Here is an 18,520-nt window from a genome sequence, read left to right on the forward strand (position 1 = left end):
GTTCTAGTTTTAGGTTTCTAAAACTGTCCACACTACTTATGAGTGAGTTTCTGGCTGGCAAATATTCAGAACTGACAGTTCAAACTTGCACATTAAAACCTTAAAAATTTTAAAAGCCATCTCTGCTTACCATATGCCCATTGTTCATGAGTGGAAGCCTTCTGCCTGAATTTCTCAGCCAAATGTTCAAGTCTTTCCAGTCTTCGTATTTCATTCAGGAGCCACTCTTCATAGCCTTTCTCAGCTTGTTCAAGTCTCTGCCAAGCGCCGGCAATATCCTATGAAAAGAACACATTGGAGAGAGGGGATGAAACTATAATCTCTTTTTATCCAAATTTGCAGATTCATGATTCATTCACAATTTTGCTCCAAAAAGAGAGGGTTTTATGTCTGGTTTTTGTAAAATCACCGAATCATAGAAAATGTTGTCAGAAGTCTTGTAGTCCAGACATCTGCTGGTGTGCAGAACAGTGTGCCCTATTTAGGTGGGTTCATGAAAGGAATCCCTATACAAATGGCTTCCAAGTGTATCTACACGTTTGGTGTCCTCACAAGATATTGCTTTTGTCTCCCATTTTACAATGTGCATGTTCTGTTATGACACACCTATCTTTTATCAAAATAAAAAAGTGCTTTGCTCTCAGAAGTTGACAATAGCAAAATTATTATTGTCAAGAGGATTTTATCTGGAATACAAACTCATTTCACTTTCTGCAGTGCACAAAGTTTTGTGAGCTTCCTTGGAAACTCAAAGGCACAAGCTGGAAACTGAAGTGACAAGCCCCTTATTTTCTGCATATGGGAAGTGGGCAATGGCTCTTTTCAGATAGTGCAATTGTCTCTTTATCAAATCTGAGCAACCAAACACAATGATAGAACAGAATACAGAAACAGGTTTGCTATATTGCACAGGAAGTGTTTTGACCCATAGTCAACTCACAATACGTATCAGCAGATGAGAATTCTTGGTACTGACTAATCTTCACAGACATAAGAAAAAGCAGTATTTAATTTTAAAAAGTAGAAAAAAGCAGAAACATATATTGAGCAATGTCTGTTTCTGTAAGTCTGATGACCAAAATGTCAGTGAAACCACTGTGAGTTTTCCTTAAATAAACAATATTTGGCTTCACTGATAGAGAAGTATTGATAACACTCCCAAAGCAAGCTCTGTATCATCTCGCGTCTCAAGACAATTTGCGTTTGGGGAAAGCCTTCAAAGAGGCAGGAACATGCTTCAGAGAAAGCAAGATTCTAGAATGAGAGGGAACATGTGAAAAGAGTGGTTTGATATGGATGTAGTGCAGCAAACTGAAGTTTCTGAAGGTGACTTAAAATGTCATTTCAGTCCTTCATGTTGAAATTTTTGTAGGAATGTTGATAAGAAGCAGAATGGAATATTGATGCCTCCTTTACTTACTGAAACCATTTTTCCCTCTGATGGCATGAAAGCTGGCCGATTGCTGATTCTCAGTTTTGTCTGCAGGGTGTTGAAATTGATCTCCAGTTGACATTTCTCTTGGACTTTGGGAGGTTTGTGTTTGCGGCGGTAGTCCCGGAAATCCTCTAATTTCTTCTGCATAGCCTGCATTGTTTTTTCTGGAGTCCTGTTTTCCAGCCAAGGAATTGTCCGTCGAATCCATTCTAAAAGCTTTCAAACCAACACAAACAATTGAAATAAAGGCAATGGGAAAGCCACCAAAAAAGATCCTATTGAGTGCACAAATCCTAATCAAGTTTGCTCCTTTTTAATATTATTGCCTTCAATTGGTATCAGTGCCTTAATGGCAAGTAAGCACAAGATTTTCAAAGCTGAACAATACTTTTTTTAGTAATTTGCCAAATATTCTGGGTATTTCTACAAATACGGTGATTTTCAGAAAGACATAAACATACATGTAAGATGTCTCTAGGTAATTACTCAAAACTTGAGTTACCTCAAACCACTTGCCACTTTCAAAAGTATCGGTCTTGATGTTTTGTCATAGTCATGAGATCAGCAGAGACACCAGCCAAGTAACTCAGGTCATATAAAAATCTTCAAGTCCGTTAGTACCAATGCAGCACTACTGTCTTTGTGTCTGTGATCTCAGTATGGTTTTGCAGGTTATGCATTAAAGACAAGATGGCTCTCACTTATGCACTACACATCTGTGGTCCTGACTCAACAAATTTTTCATTTACCAAGAAACGACAGGAGGAGCACAATGTGCCCCCTTCTTTATTCACTTGCTGCCTGTGTTCACAGATGCATTGCGAACGCCCTGAGAGACCCTGTGCAGGTGTGCTTTGCAGTACACAAAGCCAACAGGCTTGCTTGGAGTGACAGGATCCTCTGTGTTCTACGTGTGGTCAAGGACGGCTATCTTTGGAGAGTACAGGGACAGCTAGCCTGGTCTTGGGGCAGACCAATGACAGTCCTCAAAACACCCTTTTTGGCACATTAATAAGACTGAGTGACTTGCTGGAGGTCACACAGGAAGTTTGTGGCAGTGACCTGAAGCTTGACAACTTGGGCAACTGAGCTTTGTACCCTACCACTGTGAGATTTACCCTCATAGTGTCTTCACTTTGCTATCTTGCAGAGAGTGCATGAATCTTTCAGCTTTTGCTATTTCATGAACTTAATTATCGTCTCATTATAGATACAGCTGTCTTTACCTCACTTGCTAGTCTCTCATACTCTTCCATCAACCTCTCATTTTCCTGATTCACAGCAAGCACCTTACAGATCCGGTTAGCTGCAGTCTCAGCCTGTAAAACATAGCAAATAAACAGGACATATTCACAAACATTCTGAGAAAGGTACAGGCTTGGAGAAAGAGAGAGAATGTGGCTGCTGCAAATAAAAATCACATTGTTTTATAGTTGCTGATTTGTGCTCCTAGGTTACTAAGATATAAATTTACCCTCCTTCTGTAGTCATAGATTCTAATGGACTGAATAAGGCACAGATCAGCACAGAAGTCACCTTGTCATACAATGAAGCCTTATTATACAAGGGGGAATTTCACACTGCCATTACAGCTGTCTGATAAATCTTTATTTTCAAAGATGACTGAGGCCATTCTTCAAGTTATCTGATTAGGTTTTTTTTTTTTTTAATTACACCAAAAAAGTACCAGAATTGTTAGCCACACTGGAAAGAGACCGCACGTGATTCAGGAGTCCCAGACCAGTCGATATCTGCATATCATATGTACGTATACCTTTGAGAATATATGCAGCTCAACCACTGACAGTGAACTTTTCCATGCCTCCTGCCAAAAGTATTTGTGAAGGCACTGTGTAGCTCTGCCATATTTAAAATTTACATTAGTAGGTTGACATCACAGATCTACACTTTCATACAAATGTGAGTCTGGAGTATATCTAATCAAATAAATATGTGTGTAGACTCCTGTGTTACAGAGTGTGTGGAATCAGTCTTTTGCATGAATAGCAAAACCTCCATACCCAGAAGCAGGAGGGCACAACAGCGTAGTTGTGCTGCGATAAGCTATAGAGGACCTACCACATAGGAAGGGAAATTAAATCCTGAGGTTGAAGGAAAAATATCAACTACTTTAAGGGTTATTATTTTCTTTTTTTTTTTTTTTTTTTTTGCATAAGCTGGGTTATGTCCGTTTGTAGGCGAGAAATGTGTCAAGCGAAAAGTGGGAAATGCCACATTTGTAACTAAGAATCTCATCCTGTATGACACATCTGCTGCTGATGTTCTTGTCTTTTATACTAGTACTTTGATCCACAAATAATTCTGTTGGCTTCAGTGGGAACCAGGCACAAATACGGTGTTGGGTGTCCTCTGTGCCCTTCTGCATCTTTAGGCATCTTTGAAAGTCTAGTCCTAAATTACTACTCAGCATCAGTAAGTCCACAATAGTCTCAATCTCCAAAAGTCAAATATTCTTTTATGCAGCAAACATGTAAGATGTTGGTGCAGCAACAAACACAACTCTATTTCACAGTATCTTCAAATAGTTTTTCTGAAACAGTCTTTATAATCACCAAATAAAAACCAAAATTAGAAACAGGAATGTCCATTGGAATTAAAGAAATTCAACTTGCTACACAACATTTAACTAAAACAGGTTCAAGTGTTGATTAAAAACAAGTATTAGTGTTCAAGTAATACTTGCAATTGTTAATTAAAACCACAAAGTACTAAATTAGTTATTTTAATAAACTAGTGGAAATGTGAAACAACTAATCAAAAACACAGCAACCTGAAGGGACAGTTCATTAATACCTGCTCTGCTCCAGCAAAAGCATGGTAGAAGCAGGACACATATGTCATGATAGCTCTCTCATCGGGTTTGGGAGTGTTCACAATATCTACAAGACGGGGTGAGAAATGAAAACAAAACAAAACAAAAAAAGAATCGAGGAGTAGAAAAGAGGATGAATAAATAAAAGCACAACATAGTGTCATTCTGATTGTTTTCTTGTCCATAGCTCTGTACTCTAGAAACTCTACAAAGCTGTAATAAATTTAGTGTTAGATTGATGGTTGTTGACAGAATAAAACGTACACTAGAAATTCAACTTAAGCTCTTACAATGAGGTGGAAACTTTTTAATAAGCTTGATCCTGCAGTATTGTCACAGGGGGAGTGACCTTAATTTTACCAGGACTATCTGCTTAACTACTGGCATGCGTATGTCTGGTGACTTAGAACGTGGCGGGGTTTTGACTAAGACACAGGAAATACAGACCACATTTTGACCTGGGGAGATGTTCTCTGGAAGTTGCATGTGGATTAGTTATAACCTTAGCATTATATATCAGTATTCTTTATATTACTAATACCTGAAGTTTGTCCAACTCTGAACTGCCTTGCTTTTTAAAATTTTCCTTCTTTTCACTAGGACATGATCCCAGAGCTCTTCGGAGATGTCTGTCTACGTTTCTGTGTCTATTTTCCATAGTAGCAACATTTTATGTTGCTGTTTGTACTTACCATTAAGCATTTAACATTTTAAAAACAATCCTGAAAGCGTAAGAGAAGAGTTTACTTTCTGAGCATCTGTTATGATGATTTTGACATCTGTAGCAGGAATAATATCCAGCAGGGAGAAAAGATGGCATTCTGATATTAAATTGTTTTTTCACTATGAGTTTATTTTCATCTTGCATTTTTAGAGGTGCTTCACATGAATGCACACAAGTTCAATTAAACAGAATAACATCTTCTATCCCATTCAGTAATGTTGTCAAAAACCTACTGGATATTATTAGTAAATATATAGAAAGATGAGACGGGAAGGCTTATTTCTATGGAACAAATGCATAGACTACTACTGGCTCTACCGAGACAGTGGCTCACAGAGAAAATCAGGCAACAGGAAATGAACTCAGCTCTAACATGCTGTGCTAGTAACTAGTGAGGAAAAGATCAAATAGGAAAAACTGCTGGAAGAAACAAGGCAGAAGGTGAAGGATGAGATCTGATCCATCTTCTACAATCTCACCTTCTGAGCACCAGCAAATGCATGGTAGTAACAGGAAACATAAGTCATAATGGCTCTTTCATCAGGTCTGGCAGTGTTTACTACATCTGTGTAGAGAGAAGAGGGTTAACTGCTCAGAAATTCTCACAAGAATGATGCCACCTCAGTGCTGTAAGGATTCAAAATAAATACACGATTATTCAGGTTGCATCTGTTCACTGACATCAGTGCAAAGCTACCTGAGCTTTAGGCATTGGTAGTGGAAAAGATACAATTCCCCCTGAAATGGCAAAACATCTGAAGGCTGAGACTGTACAGAAGGGTATTGCTACCTTCTGGTTTGTGTAAACTTCCAAGCAGATGGTGTGGCTGCCAGATCTACTGGGTTCAGCTTCACTGTTGGTCCAAAGAAACTTCATCTGAATCACTAGAATTACTCCAGAGTTAAACACAGCCACTGACAGTCACAAAATAGGAGTGCACACAGTGTGTATTAGCACAGGGTCCCCATGACTGACAGGGTATTGATGTATATTAGAAACCTGTAGAACTCCTGCAGCCCAGAAATATATTTTGTGCTAAGAAAAGCTTGGATGGTAGCATTTTTGCAATCCCTGTGCCAGTCTGTCTTTTTAGTTATTAGCATAAATCACAGAAGAGTTTGGCTTGGCTGTCTGATAGGTTTGTCCATATTATGGCAGGAAAGAGTGAAAGTATAAAGAGGGTGCAGTCAAGGTATGGGTACATTGGTAAAAATGAACCTTTTCAATACTTAACAGAGAAAGGGAGGAAAAGGCAATTTTACACCAATTACGGCTGAGTGATGAATGATGCTAGTGGAAGCTGCAAGGATTCCTGCCAGTGTAAGGAGTGGGAAGATACTGGTATGAAAAGACCCAGGATCGAGGTGACAATGTCCAAAATTAACAGTGAGATTTCTAAGTTCAGGACCAACCTATTTACTGATTTTGCGTCTACTTCACTTAGTTGTGCACAAAACTTTGCAGTTTCCACTGAGAACACAGTGGAAGTAAAGAGAGTAAAAAGTGATGGTGAATACTTAGAGGATGTTAGAAGCAGCATGATTTCATTTCCCCCTCCCCTGCCAAGAAGGAGAATAGTAAGATAAGGGCTAGAATGTGCAGAAAATCTGGTGAGGAAAGAAAAAATTTCTTACGTTGTATGTGAAGAGAAAAAATGAGGAAAGGAGAATGACAGTAGGATATGTTCAATGGTAAGGAGGTAGCACTTCTGTTTATTCCTTGCATAGTATTTCAGAGTGAAATCATTAAGTGGTGCTTGAAAGGGGAATTGCAATTCAAAAAATGAAAACAATTAGTTTTGAAGCATGAAGGTGAAACAAAGAAACCTCTTCAATGAGGAGGTTACAACCTGGATTTTCCAAATCGTGCTGTATTGGCCCAACTTTCCTACCAAAGACTTCAAGGGGAGCAGACACAGCAAGTTTGAATGCTCTGGATAATTCCTATGTTATCACTGCTCTCCTGACAAGCCACCAGAGCACAGTCTGCATACTTGGAAAAGAACGCTTTGAACTAGTGTAGCCAAATTCCAGTATTTTTTGCCTGGAGTACAAATGTTTGGTAATCTTGAAGAAATTCAGGAAACTAATAAATGTTTCCTTCTTATTTGTCAACAAACCCTAAAGATTCTAGGAGAAAACAAACATGAAACTATTTGTAAAACTATCACTGCAAAAGTTTACAATTAAAATAAACAAAAAAAAATGCTTCCCTCAACATAGCTCTTTCATAGGAGGCGTGCTGTTAGCACATTTTGAAATTTCTCTACTTCCATTTCTATTTCTGTCCCTCTCACTTAAACATTTTAAAAAGCAAATATTCTTTAGGATGCTCACAATTGTATTTCCCTTTATTAGACTTAGGTTTTAATTCCTTAAAAGCAAGGATTATCTTTTGATCCTGCATTTTACCTTATTTTCACAGTGGGGCTGTGTGCTGAGGTTAGGGCCCACAGTACTATAATAAATACAAACAACAATGAACAATAAAGAAAGAAGCAAAAAGTGAGTGAAATTATTCCATACATGGGGAACAAGAAGGACAACATTGTTTGAAAACAAAGCAAGTTGCTCCATTATGATTCATGTGGAAGGAATGTTGAAAATTGGCTAGACACAAAACAAAATTAGTTTTACTGTCTCCTGCTTGTGAGTAACACAAACTTCGGTAAGGTGTAACTCTCACCTTCTGCATCCAACATCTTAGGAATATCCAAATGCTTTTCAGCAATTTCCATGGCAAGGTTGATATTTCCTATGGGGTCATCCTGAATTAAAGAAGAAAACACAACTAGTCAAAGATAGAAGTTTTTCCTTGAAGCAAGACTACAGTAGGTACACTAAAACTTACTCTGTTTTTCCAAACTGTAAACTGGAGTCACAACTATTGATCTTCAAAAAGCAGAGTATAAGTATATGAACTTTCGGTCTATCTATTGCTATACTTTTTTAAAAAAACCCCAACAAAACAGTAATAAGCTATAATGTAGCCAGTAGGACTCTGCTGCAAATAAATTCTGGAGGGGAACATAGATAATGTATGCAGTGTACACTCATAATTCTGAATGAAGTACAGCAGTAACACATACAGTCAAGGCTGCTGGTCCAGTAGGCTATGCTAGAGTGTTCATCACAAAGTTAGTCCTGCATGTTTTTACACCTTCTAAACGTTATATTACAGTGATAGGAATTCTACCGAGTTCTCTGTTGATCAGGTGCATGCATGAGAAGAAGCAAGCACAGACAGTACAGTTCTACAGAATGAGCAAAACTTCCCAGTTTGGGCTTGGACAGACAAATCTGTAATGCCTCTATAAACTGAATTTTAGAGCTGTGCAAATTCAAGAACTTCCTCTGCTTCTGAGATTTTGATTTTGGTTTTTGAAAGAAAGAGAAAGGAAACAGCGAGCACAGTTCAGATAAACAGCACACATTTCATGTCTTACACTACTGACAGCTATTGCTTACAGCAGAAGAGCGTGTCAGATTAGGGCTGCTCTTAAGGCAGCCTTCCCATATCAGCTTGGAGAGAAAACTCCCTACGTGAAATGGCAGTTTATGACATTAATGATATTATTATTTTCACTTATTCACAAACTGCTAAATGATCATAGCCACTCTGAATGATGCCAATCTCTGTAGAGAGAAGCTGGGAAAACAGGACACAGAAAAGCAAAGTTAGAGATGCTGGAGGGCACTGAAAAAAATGTTAAGAGGTTTTCTGCAGGGAATTTCTAGAGCTGCCATTTGAATACAAACACTTCCTACAAAGGGATCTGGTCTCAAGCATGCTTCTTTTGTTACTTTGTAATAAACTCAGTAAGATTACTTACCACAGAACCACAGCAATTATTTAAGTTTCACAGAAGTCTGTTCCTCATGCAGATACATATGCTAGGTATCGTAAGTAGCAATGCCCATGACACATCTTTCTATGAACATATCATATTAGATAGCCTTTCCTTTAAAAGCTGCATGTTCAATGAAACATGTTATGAAGAAGAGTTTACATTTTGAAACCTAACAATTTGGGTATAATAGAATACAAAGTCTCCAAGTTCTCATTCTATCATCATTTAGCAGTTTTGTGCATCACTGACATTAAGGGAAAGTTAAAAAGTGGACAATATTTAAAACCCATTAATTTGTTTTTGCTATTACACAAGACACCATGTGTAATACATTTACTAAATGCATACACAAAACCTTGTACTGAAATAAAACAAAAATACACTAAATCTAAGTGAGACCTATTGACTAGATTAAACACTTTGCTTATGGATGAGTGATGAGCACCTCTTATGTGTGTGCTTGGTACTAAGTCCATGACTAAAGAGTGCTCCACTGGTAAAGGATTTGTTTAAAATCACAGCATCTTCTGAATAATTGGAGATCTCCATCACCCATCCTTTTAAACAAAACTACAATCCATATTAACTAAAAATCTCTGCTACAGCTAAAGAAATACCTCATCTAACTTGTCATAGTCAAGAAGATCAGGCCTGTGTCTATGGATAAGGGCGTTGAAAGCAAGGCCATCTTTCCAGCTACAAGTTCACACAAAACACATTGGTGAGAAAAGGAAAAGACAGTGTGCAGGAGATAAGAAACAAGACACCAAGACAGCTGTTAATGTAACCAAAATGAGCAGTCAATCAAACACGGCCAGGTCAGAAAAGCAAGATCTATTTTAGGACTTTTCTGCATGTGCTTTACGTGCCATAGCTCAGCCAGAGTTTGAAACCTGACCTGTTCTTATTTTGGAAACCTCTAAAAGGGAAATGGTAACGCTGAAGCAGATCTGCTTGTGTTCTATTCCCTTTTCTCAGCACTCATATATAGGATGGTTATACTGTGAAGTTTTTTAGTCCTATGTACCACTTTTCAAAGCACAAACTCAATCAAACACGTGCTTAAGCACATGTACATAGAGGCAGGTAGCTTAGTCACTCCGTGAATCTGTTTATCCATAGAAAAGGTTGTACATAGAATTAGAAAACAAGCTGTTGTTGATGGGTAATATTTTGCCATTTGGTTCAGATCAGCAGGTTTCTTAACAACTGCATAAATTAAAATCTTATGTGTTTAGGAGTAAGTTAATTTAATTTTCATCACTGCACACCTTGGGGAGCCCAGCATAAATTTAACATATATATAAAAATAAATAAATATATATATATATATTAGAGTAAGTTTTCAAATAGTTTCATTTTGTTCATTTATCTTTTCCCTCATCAAAGGCTTTCTGATAACAGTTGATTCCGCTAGAAAAATCAATTTATAATGGAAGGGCATGGAATGGAAAATATAGTCTATGGTTTACCAGTCTCTCTCATCAATGAAAAGTTGCACTTGACAAACTAAAACCATGATTAAGTTTTCTGTTTCACTAGTGTTTACATGAGACCTCAAGATGCATTCATTCCAGAAAGCAGAAAATGGTACCTATGTATTGAGAGCTAAAGTGAAATGACAACATTCCACTTTCTTTCTAGGTTTTATTCTTTGGTAATGATAGCCAGAAATTCTGACATTATTACTTGCTCCTCATTCCTCCTCTCAAACCAAAGTGGCCGGTCTCTTTTAGAAAACAAGCATTTTGCCATGAGTAGCATACTGTGATAAAACAGTTTTGTGGTCCCCATGAGGCACTACCTAAGAAAGTTAGGTATAACTGATACAGTTTTGTTTCCACTTGTCTGGAAGTGTAGGTAGAAGTATAAGCTAAAAATTGGTGAATATTTTCTATGTACGACTAGTAACTTATTGCATAGTCCTATTACCAAGGGTAATGTTTGTTCTAAGGAATCTTAGGATTAATCATCATCTCATTGTTTACTGCTCTGCAGCCTACACCTACACCGGATACAAAACAGGACGGACTGTACAATACTATCAGTAGTGAATGCAGAATTCCAGTGTAGTTGATTTAACATCCATAAAGGGCAGCATAAAAGACTTTTCCACTGCTTGGCAGCTGAGGACCAGATTATTTACAATTAAATGCTGAAGTCATTGTAATGGGAAGGAAAGAAGGACACAGGACAGTCATGAGGCCCTTTCCTCCATGTCACTGCTTTTTTTGGAGGGACCTTAGAAAGCCAGTCAGAATTAGTATGCACTCCTCGTCTTGTCTTTTAGAAAACATGCTAAGCAAACCAGAAGTGAGCCAAATCACTGCAGGACAGCATGCTGTACCACCCAGACTGATGACCTTATTTAGCTTGGAGTAGTCAATAAGATCAGGTCGGTGTCTGTGGATAAGTGCACATAATCCAAGGCCATCTTTCCAGCTTTACAACAAAAAATAGAATGGAAAAAAATTAGTTAATAAAGTCATGGCATTTTACAGTTTGATCCTTGCTCAAGGCTTAAAATCAAGCACGGACTCTGCTGTCAAATTCTGACACTTAGATTCTGTCAACTCTTATCCCTCTGAGCTTTTCTGTTACTGTACTCTTTTTCCTGCAGTACATACCTTACTCTACAGTCCGTACACACTGAAGGACTCCATAACACTTTCTAGGCATTGTACATTATGTGCAACAGTCTCCGATTTCAATTGCTTCATTTGTGCAGTGTTCCAGGATAGCTCAGAGTACACATTCATCAGTGCAAGTGCATAATCTCCTATTATAGTTACAGCATGTTTGTGGAAAAAGGAAAGGAGAGCAAACCTGCAATTACTTGACTTTCCTGAAGCAGCTGGCTTTTTCTGTGTCAGTTATTTCCGACAATTTTAATGGCACAACCATGTTGTGCTCATAGAAGTAAGAAGTCATAAATCAGCTTGGTTTATTTAAAACCCTTCAAACATACGAGAGCTTTGATCTGAGCTCTTACATTTCAGTGTGATTTCAAGTCCACTGACTTTTGAGGCAAGAATAAGCAATGAACACAGCTACAAATAACATCTATTTAGAAAGATTATGAGAGGCTCCTTTCAGTCAGAAGCAAATATTCTTAAATATACTTTCTGTAAACACTTTATGCAATTACTGGGACTGTGGGTTTGAAGTCTTATCCTGTGCAGTAATTGCGTGATACTAAATATTTTGAGACTGTTACAATTCCTGTCTCTGAGATGTCTGGGTAGATCCTTCAAATAACAGAATCATCTCAAATGAAAATGTAATACAATTAAGCAAAATATACATGCATCATATAATATAAAATCATCCAGAAGGTAAAACTGAATCAAAATGAGCATCAAACTAATAAAACCCTTTTTTTCCAAAAGGTATAGACTAAAATAGTCTGGACAGGCCATTGTAAAGTAGCTCTGTAAGAGCCAATCAACCCAAACATTAATAAAGGTACTTCCAATCAAGATGTTTTCCCTATACCATGTATCAGACTAGTATATGTATGATATGTATACACACTAAGATTCGATACTGTAACTTACAGTAAACCCTACATCCACAGAAAGATCTACTGAAATATACCTCTATACATTCATGGAAAATAAAGGTAACAAATTTCAGATCTCTTCAGGGCAATACAGGGACTGTAAATCAAACAAATTCTTTTTACCTGTGGATGCATGTGTGAACCATATCTTCTCTATCACTACATGGGCTTTAGCTGCTGCACACTAAGAATTAATTCAAAACACCAAAACACTGTAATATGCAGCTCTTGTTGTAAGTACTTATAAGGGTTTCAGGGAAGGCAAGATCACACAGTTAAACAGTGCAAATGTCAAGTCATTGTAGTTTAAGGGCTCACCAGCAGAGCTACAGGAACTAGCTCAGTGAAATCCCCAAACCAGGCAGCCTGCATAGGGCCTGGAACTGCCTTTCTAGCCCTTAATGAAAACACAGAACTACAAGGGTGGAGCTTCACTAAATTTCCCAACTTAGGTAACAATCCTGATTCTGAAAACAAATGTGTTTAAAGTGCTGCTGTTGTGTACCGAGTGCATTATTTGGCTCCTTATATTTATGTTACAAAATAATAAAGGCTAATTAATCATAATGAGATATTTGCATGCTCAACACATTGGTATTTTTGCCAAGAACAGTCTATACCTACAGTGGCTGTCATTTGACAGCAGTCATTTGCCAAGTCACCATGCTGCAGTACTCAGATATTCCCATATACCAAGGACCTCTAATAATGTAATATGGTCATTCTGTATGTAGCAGGGATTTTTTTCTTTTAAATAGTAGCTATGGAAATAATGGTAAATAATGCCAAAGGCCGACCAAAATAAGACTCTGAAGATAGAGCATAAGAATTTGAAGAACAGTGAAGAGTGAAATTCTCCTGTCAAATATATACCTACACAGCTGTGGGAAAAAAAATTGACCTAAAATATTTTAGGCTGCCTCTACCCCTTGAAATAATGTAAGTTTACCTAAGATGGAAGTTCTGAATGTTCACATTTCTGTAAGGAGCAGTTTTTCTTTGACACCACAGCAGCAGCCCTTCTTTGGCAGAGGTCTCTGTAAAAGACACCAGGGAGTTAAAAAAAACAGGAAACATGTAAAAAGTGCTCAAGCAATTAATTTTTTGTCATCCTAAATGCAGTCAGCCACCTGAAACTGGTTGGCATAAGCCAACATTTAATCCTAAAACATACTCATACAAATGGACTAATGGGGCTCCATTAGGACACTGAGGTTAGCTCAACTGGAACAACTCAGACTACAGTCTCAGCCTGCACAATAATTCAGGGATATTAGAAGTTTACGAAATTATAATGATTGGACAGCAGAATGTATATCTATATATAATAGAACTAGACATAAAAGATTGTGTAGGTGCCTACATGAAATATACTTGTAGTCTCAGTCCATTTGCTTACGGGGAGGTCTAAGCACTGAAGAAACACCTTCATTATCTGAACCCTATGGGTATCTGAATGCATAAGTGAAGGACAGAAAAGATCAAATAGATCATTAGGTCCACCTTTAATGGCCTACAAATTATGGGCAGGACAGCACAGAGAGTTTGAATTGACTTTACCTTTGTTGAAAATTGAGATTAACTACTAGAATTTTAGGCTTTTCACAGCATAGATTTGATTTAAAGAGCATTGTAACTACGATACACTTTTTTGGAGCCAGTTCCCAAGTGAAAGTTAAGAAAAAAAATTCTAAAGCAGTGGGGGAAAAAAAAAAGTGATAGAAAGAAGAGGGATACAATCAGATAATATTTGCAAAGAATGCAAGAAAAAGGACAGCACTAAAAAAAGTATATTGGAAATAGGACCACCATAAAGGGTACAGCATTGTTTCAGGCCACTGAAGCTCAGAAACACAGGCATGTTTCTACCTCTATAACTGAGACATGCCCAGAACTTCTGCATTTAGAAAGCTGGCTCGAGGTTTCTGTCAGGATAGGGAGAGTAATTACTTTTTCCCTCCAGAAGTCAATTTTGTCACCAGGTAGGGAACTTGCAGTATCATTTTCTGTGAAAAAATAATTCATTTTTAAAACACTCATCTCACTTGTGCACAATTCATGTAAAAATGCCTTTAAACAAATTTCCTAATTATTTAATATAGTTGCATTACTATTACCTTCCACTGAAATATCCTGAATAGCAAAGCGAAGGATGATAGTCCAGATCATACCCAGCGTCATTTTCACATTGCCATCAACAATTTCTAAGGCAAAAAAAGATAGTAGTATTTAGAATGTTTTCCATTTCCTCTTATTTAAATCATATATTTCTATAAATAATACATAGCATCTAATAAATTTATTACATTTTTACTGTAATTCTTTATCTACACAGAGTTCATCTGGGCTCATTTTTCAACAAACTCATGCTTGTGCTACCTTGGCAGTTGCTCTGAAGATTACTGAGGTTAAGGTCACTTCAGCCCTTTCATACTAAAATGCTTCTCTCCAAGTAGTTGTAACTGTCTCTAATCTTTACCTTTTAGGCTGACATTTTTTATAGAGCGCCTGAGGGGAAATACTTAAAGATTGAACAGTATCAGCCTTACTGTTTTCAGATACAAAGGAACTGAAAGAAATATGGTCTTGCCCCAAATTTTAAGAAATTGCAGGACATTAACAGTATTATTTTTAATAAAATGGTACTCAGAAATTCCCCTATACTATTTAGACCTTTTTGAGAATTTTATCTATAGTGCCAGCACAGACTAGATATGAAGAACAGCTCAAGAGACACAGCAACTCCTGAGAGGTACTCATGAAACATGGCCACTAGGTTGTAATGTCTTACAGTTCTGATGCCTATGCACATTTATGTATCTTTAATATAAATTGGGGTTTTTTACCTCTGGGGTTTCAATTTGTTTCAAGTCTGCTTGAGTCTACCTACAACACAGGGCACTAGTAAGGTGCTTTCTCCAGCCCTTCTCACACATACATGGGAGTCCCCTCCACACGCCAAGTCAGAATCCAGTGCTCCTACATTGTAATATGAATAGTGATACCACTTAAATTTCTCAACACCAAAAAATGTACTGCCAGACCACTTAAGTGATGTGACAATATTAAATCAATCTGAAAAGCATAATGAGAGTCTCAGAAGAACATAGTGAGACTATAAGGAGGGTCCAGCACTGGAAGGGGAGAAGGTGGGACAATGAGGGAGGGGAGCTGCAGACTGCCTTTCCAGTCACCTCACACCGAAAGAGCAGTGGAGCAGGGAAGGCACCAGCTGCTCCTCTACTTGAAAGTCACCTCCAGCTTTCCTCAAAAAGTGGAGCAGCTGTGGCTGCCTGGGGGCCCACTGGTGTTCTGGGGAAGGAGCAGGAGGAATTTCCTCAATCCAACATCAAATGTGAGTAGAGGTGCCAGCAGAAAATGCGGTTGCTTTGCTGCTTAAATGTGGCCTGAATCCAGGGGCAATTTTTACAGAACAAAGCCGCTGCCAGCTCCAAGACTTGAGATACGTGTTAAATTGTAGTATTACGTGACACAAGCTGTCATTTGAACCTATAGAACTAACAAATGTGGTAGGAGATATGTCACCCATCACTAGTTTACACTTATTTTGCTAGTGTGGTAATCCAAGTTTATATATGAATGGCTATTTTTTCACTTTCCCCTCTTGGGTTCTACACTAATTTTCCAGAACTCTTATCTCACTTTACCCAACTTCCATGCATTATTACTGTCTTATTGGCCCTGAAAGACCCCAAGTCTCTTCAAATCTTGTCCTGGTTTGGGCTAAATCGAACTAATTCTGGTTTAGTGCTTTAGCTTTTCAGTTAAGTCTCCTCTAACTAATGGCATTTTCTGAAACAGCAGCATGTTTTTCCAGACAGTGACAGCTTCTAGCAGTGATAAGGCCTGATGTTTATAGTTCGTACCAAGGAATGGTGTGCAGAGAGGCCCTTGCTTATACTTGTTCTTGTAGCGACCAAGGTCACTGCTAAATCTTGTACTCCATGTTGGGGTGCCGGGAGTGAAAAGGGTCGCAAGCATGAAAAAGGATGCACCTGCACGGAGGAGCGAACTGGACAGGTGACCCAAACCTGACCAACAGAGTATTCCATCCCCTATACGTCATATTCAGTATAAAGCTGAGGGATCACGAGGGTCTCTCTCTCTTCTTCGATGGCCGACATCTGAGGAGGTCTCCATCTGAGACATTCTTCTGTCATCGATCCTGATCCATTCAGCCCTGAATTCAGTGCCTGAGTCCGGCTCCTGCATCCCATCCCTGTCTGCTGCCGAGTCCAGCCTGGGACTGCCCCAGTGCTAGCCCTGCAGTGTGGTGGTGACGTATTGTCATCAGGGTGGGGGCAGTTGGGTTCAGTATTGGTTTTGTATCTATTTGTACATATTGTATATATCTCATCATTTCCTTATTTTTATTATTATCTTTTCTTTTATTGTTATTGTTTCATTAAAGCTGTTTTAGTTTTCTTTTCCAAACCAGAAAGTCTCTCTCCCTTGTTCTCGCTCCCTTTCCCTTTTGGGAGGGAAGAGGGGTTAATAGAGAGCGTCTGTCATTTGTTAGTGGCCAGCCCAGCCTCAACACGTGACAAATGTCTAAACTCTTTCAGCCAAAAAAGACCAAATGGCAATTAGGGCAAGTAGCTACTTCTCTCTCCTGCTTCCTCCTCCTCCATCAAGTATTTCATTCGATTTTGATCAGATGTCTGATATGTATATAAAGAAGAATTCCTTCAAATGTAAAATAAATTAATTTAAATACTCAGGAGGCATTGCTGATTGTCAGGCAATCAGTTCATGGATTTGCATAATCACTACATCGTTGTTCTGATTTACATATCCGTATGTACACACAGACAGAATGAAAGAGCAAGAGAGAGAATTTTCTGTATTGTGTCTCAGGAGAATTTTAAACCAATTCGCCAGCTTTGGTTTCTCATTATCTACTGCTAGCATAAAACACAAAAAAAGACATGTATAAAAGACAAGGAAAAATATCCAAACAGAAGGAATACAAAATTGCTAAATGTTGAAAAATACCAGTGATGAAAAAATACAGATTCATTCCTATCATTTTCCTCTACGGGTCAATAGAAGGATTCATTATTTTCTTCACACTGCCTGTTTGCTCTGGAAAGAACATAGCTCCTACACCTCACAGACACAAAGCTACAGATTTCTGGGGGAAAAGATCTTGCTGACCTATGATGACAGGAAAGGAGAGAAGGGAAAGGGAAGGGGAAACAATAAAAACTGCCTAGGGAAAAAGCTAAGCAAAGCAGTGTGGCAAGTTCTCAAATGTTTTAGTCTTGTTTTTTAATTCTGCTTTGGCTTTATTTTTTTTTTAAATTCTAACCTTCTTGTAGCAGATTCACAGATCATTCAGTCTTTAATATTTCTCCCCCTCCCCAGAAAAGCAATAGAGAAGTGTTGCCTATTAACAGGATACTTATCTTTTGTGAGTCTTGGTATCTCAGTTCATTTCACTGAGGATGTAATTACCTTGCAAATGGAGTTATTGCTCTTTTTTTAAAACTTAAGGGAAAATTGCCAACTCCTGGACTGTGAATGGCTCATAAGGACTATTTTCAAAGCTTTGGCTTTAGCTTCTTGACACTCTAGTCTCTTTTCATCACCAATGGAGAGGAAGACTCTTCCACAAGACAGATCAGGGTAGCCATATTTGGATTCTGTTCAGCATCATGGTTAGAGGTGATCACCTTTCTCTTCCCACTCCACAGACAGCCCAAGGAAGTCAGCCTTCAGAACAGTGATCACAGCTTTAAAGAGTAGCCCTGACCCCTTAAAAATATTAAATTGAACTTCGTACTGAAGTCTCACAGGAATCACAGTTTAATCTTTGTCTTGAGGCCCCATTTTACACACCAGTTGGTCTCCTTGGGCCTACATGGTCTTCACCGCTCAGCATGTCAGATAATAAAACATGATCCTCAGCAGATTTAAATACAAAACTTTCATGCTTTGGAAATGAAAAAGTATTCCAAGCGTCCACGTAACGCAGAGAATGCCAAAACAGATGGGTGCAGAGAAGCCCATATGCCCCATGCTAACACACAGGGGCAGTGAGTTAAGGGGTTAAAGACTTAGAAAACAATACAAGCTCAAGGAGTCAGTGTGC

At 38.3% G+C, this 18,520-nt stretch overlaps 1 protein-coding gene across 12 annotated transcripts in view; it reads right to left on the minus strand.

Annotated features, from left to right (window-relative positions):
- ACTN2 (actinin alpha 2) overlaps positions 1 to 18,520 on the minus strand; it is a 71,753-nt gene that overhangs the window by 21,125 nt on the left and 32,108 nt on the right. For 8 of the 12 annotated variants that reach the window (XM_086460962.1, XM_086460964.1, XM_086460971.1 and 5 more), the window contains exons 4-11: positions 14,523 to 14,609; positions 13,355 to 13,442; positions 11,207 to 11,285; positions 7,679 to 7,760; positions 5,472 to 5,557; positions 2,662 to 2,754; positions 1,421 to 1,651; positions 131 to 278 (exon numbers count right to left, since the gene is read on the minus strand). In XM_086460962.1, coding sequence (XP_086317088.1) covers positions 131 to 278; positions 1,421 to 1,651; positions 2,662 to 2,754; positions 5,472 to 5,557; positions 7,679 to 7,760; positions 11,207 to 11,285; positions 13,355 to 13,442; positions 14,523 to 14,609 — 894 coding nt within the window. Of the gene's footprint in view, positions 1 to 130; positions 279 to 1,420; positions 1,652 to 2,661; positions 2,755 to 4,249; positions 4,336 to 5,471; positions 5,558 to 7,678; positions 7,761 to 9,460; positions 9,540 to 11,206; positions 11,286 to 13,354; positions 13,443 to 14,522; positions 14,610 to 18,520 lie in introns of all 12 variants that reach the window. The other 4 variants (XM_086460966.1, XM_086460965.1, XM_086460961.1 and 1 more) reach the window with 2 other exon arrangements.

This window comes from Leptosomus discolor, chromosome 2, assembly GCF_034619465.1.
Source record: "Leptosomus discolor isolate bLepDis1 chromosome 2, bLepDis1.hap2, whole genome shotgun sequence".
NCBI lineage: Eukaryota > Metazoa > Chordata > Aves > Leptosomiformes > Leptosomidae > Leptosomus > Leptosomus discolor.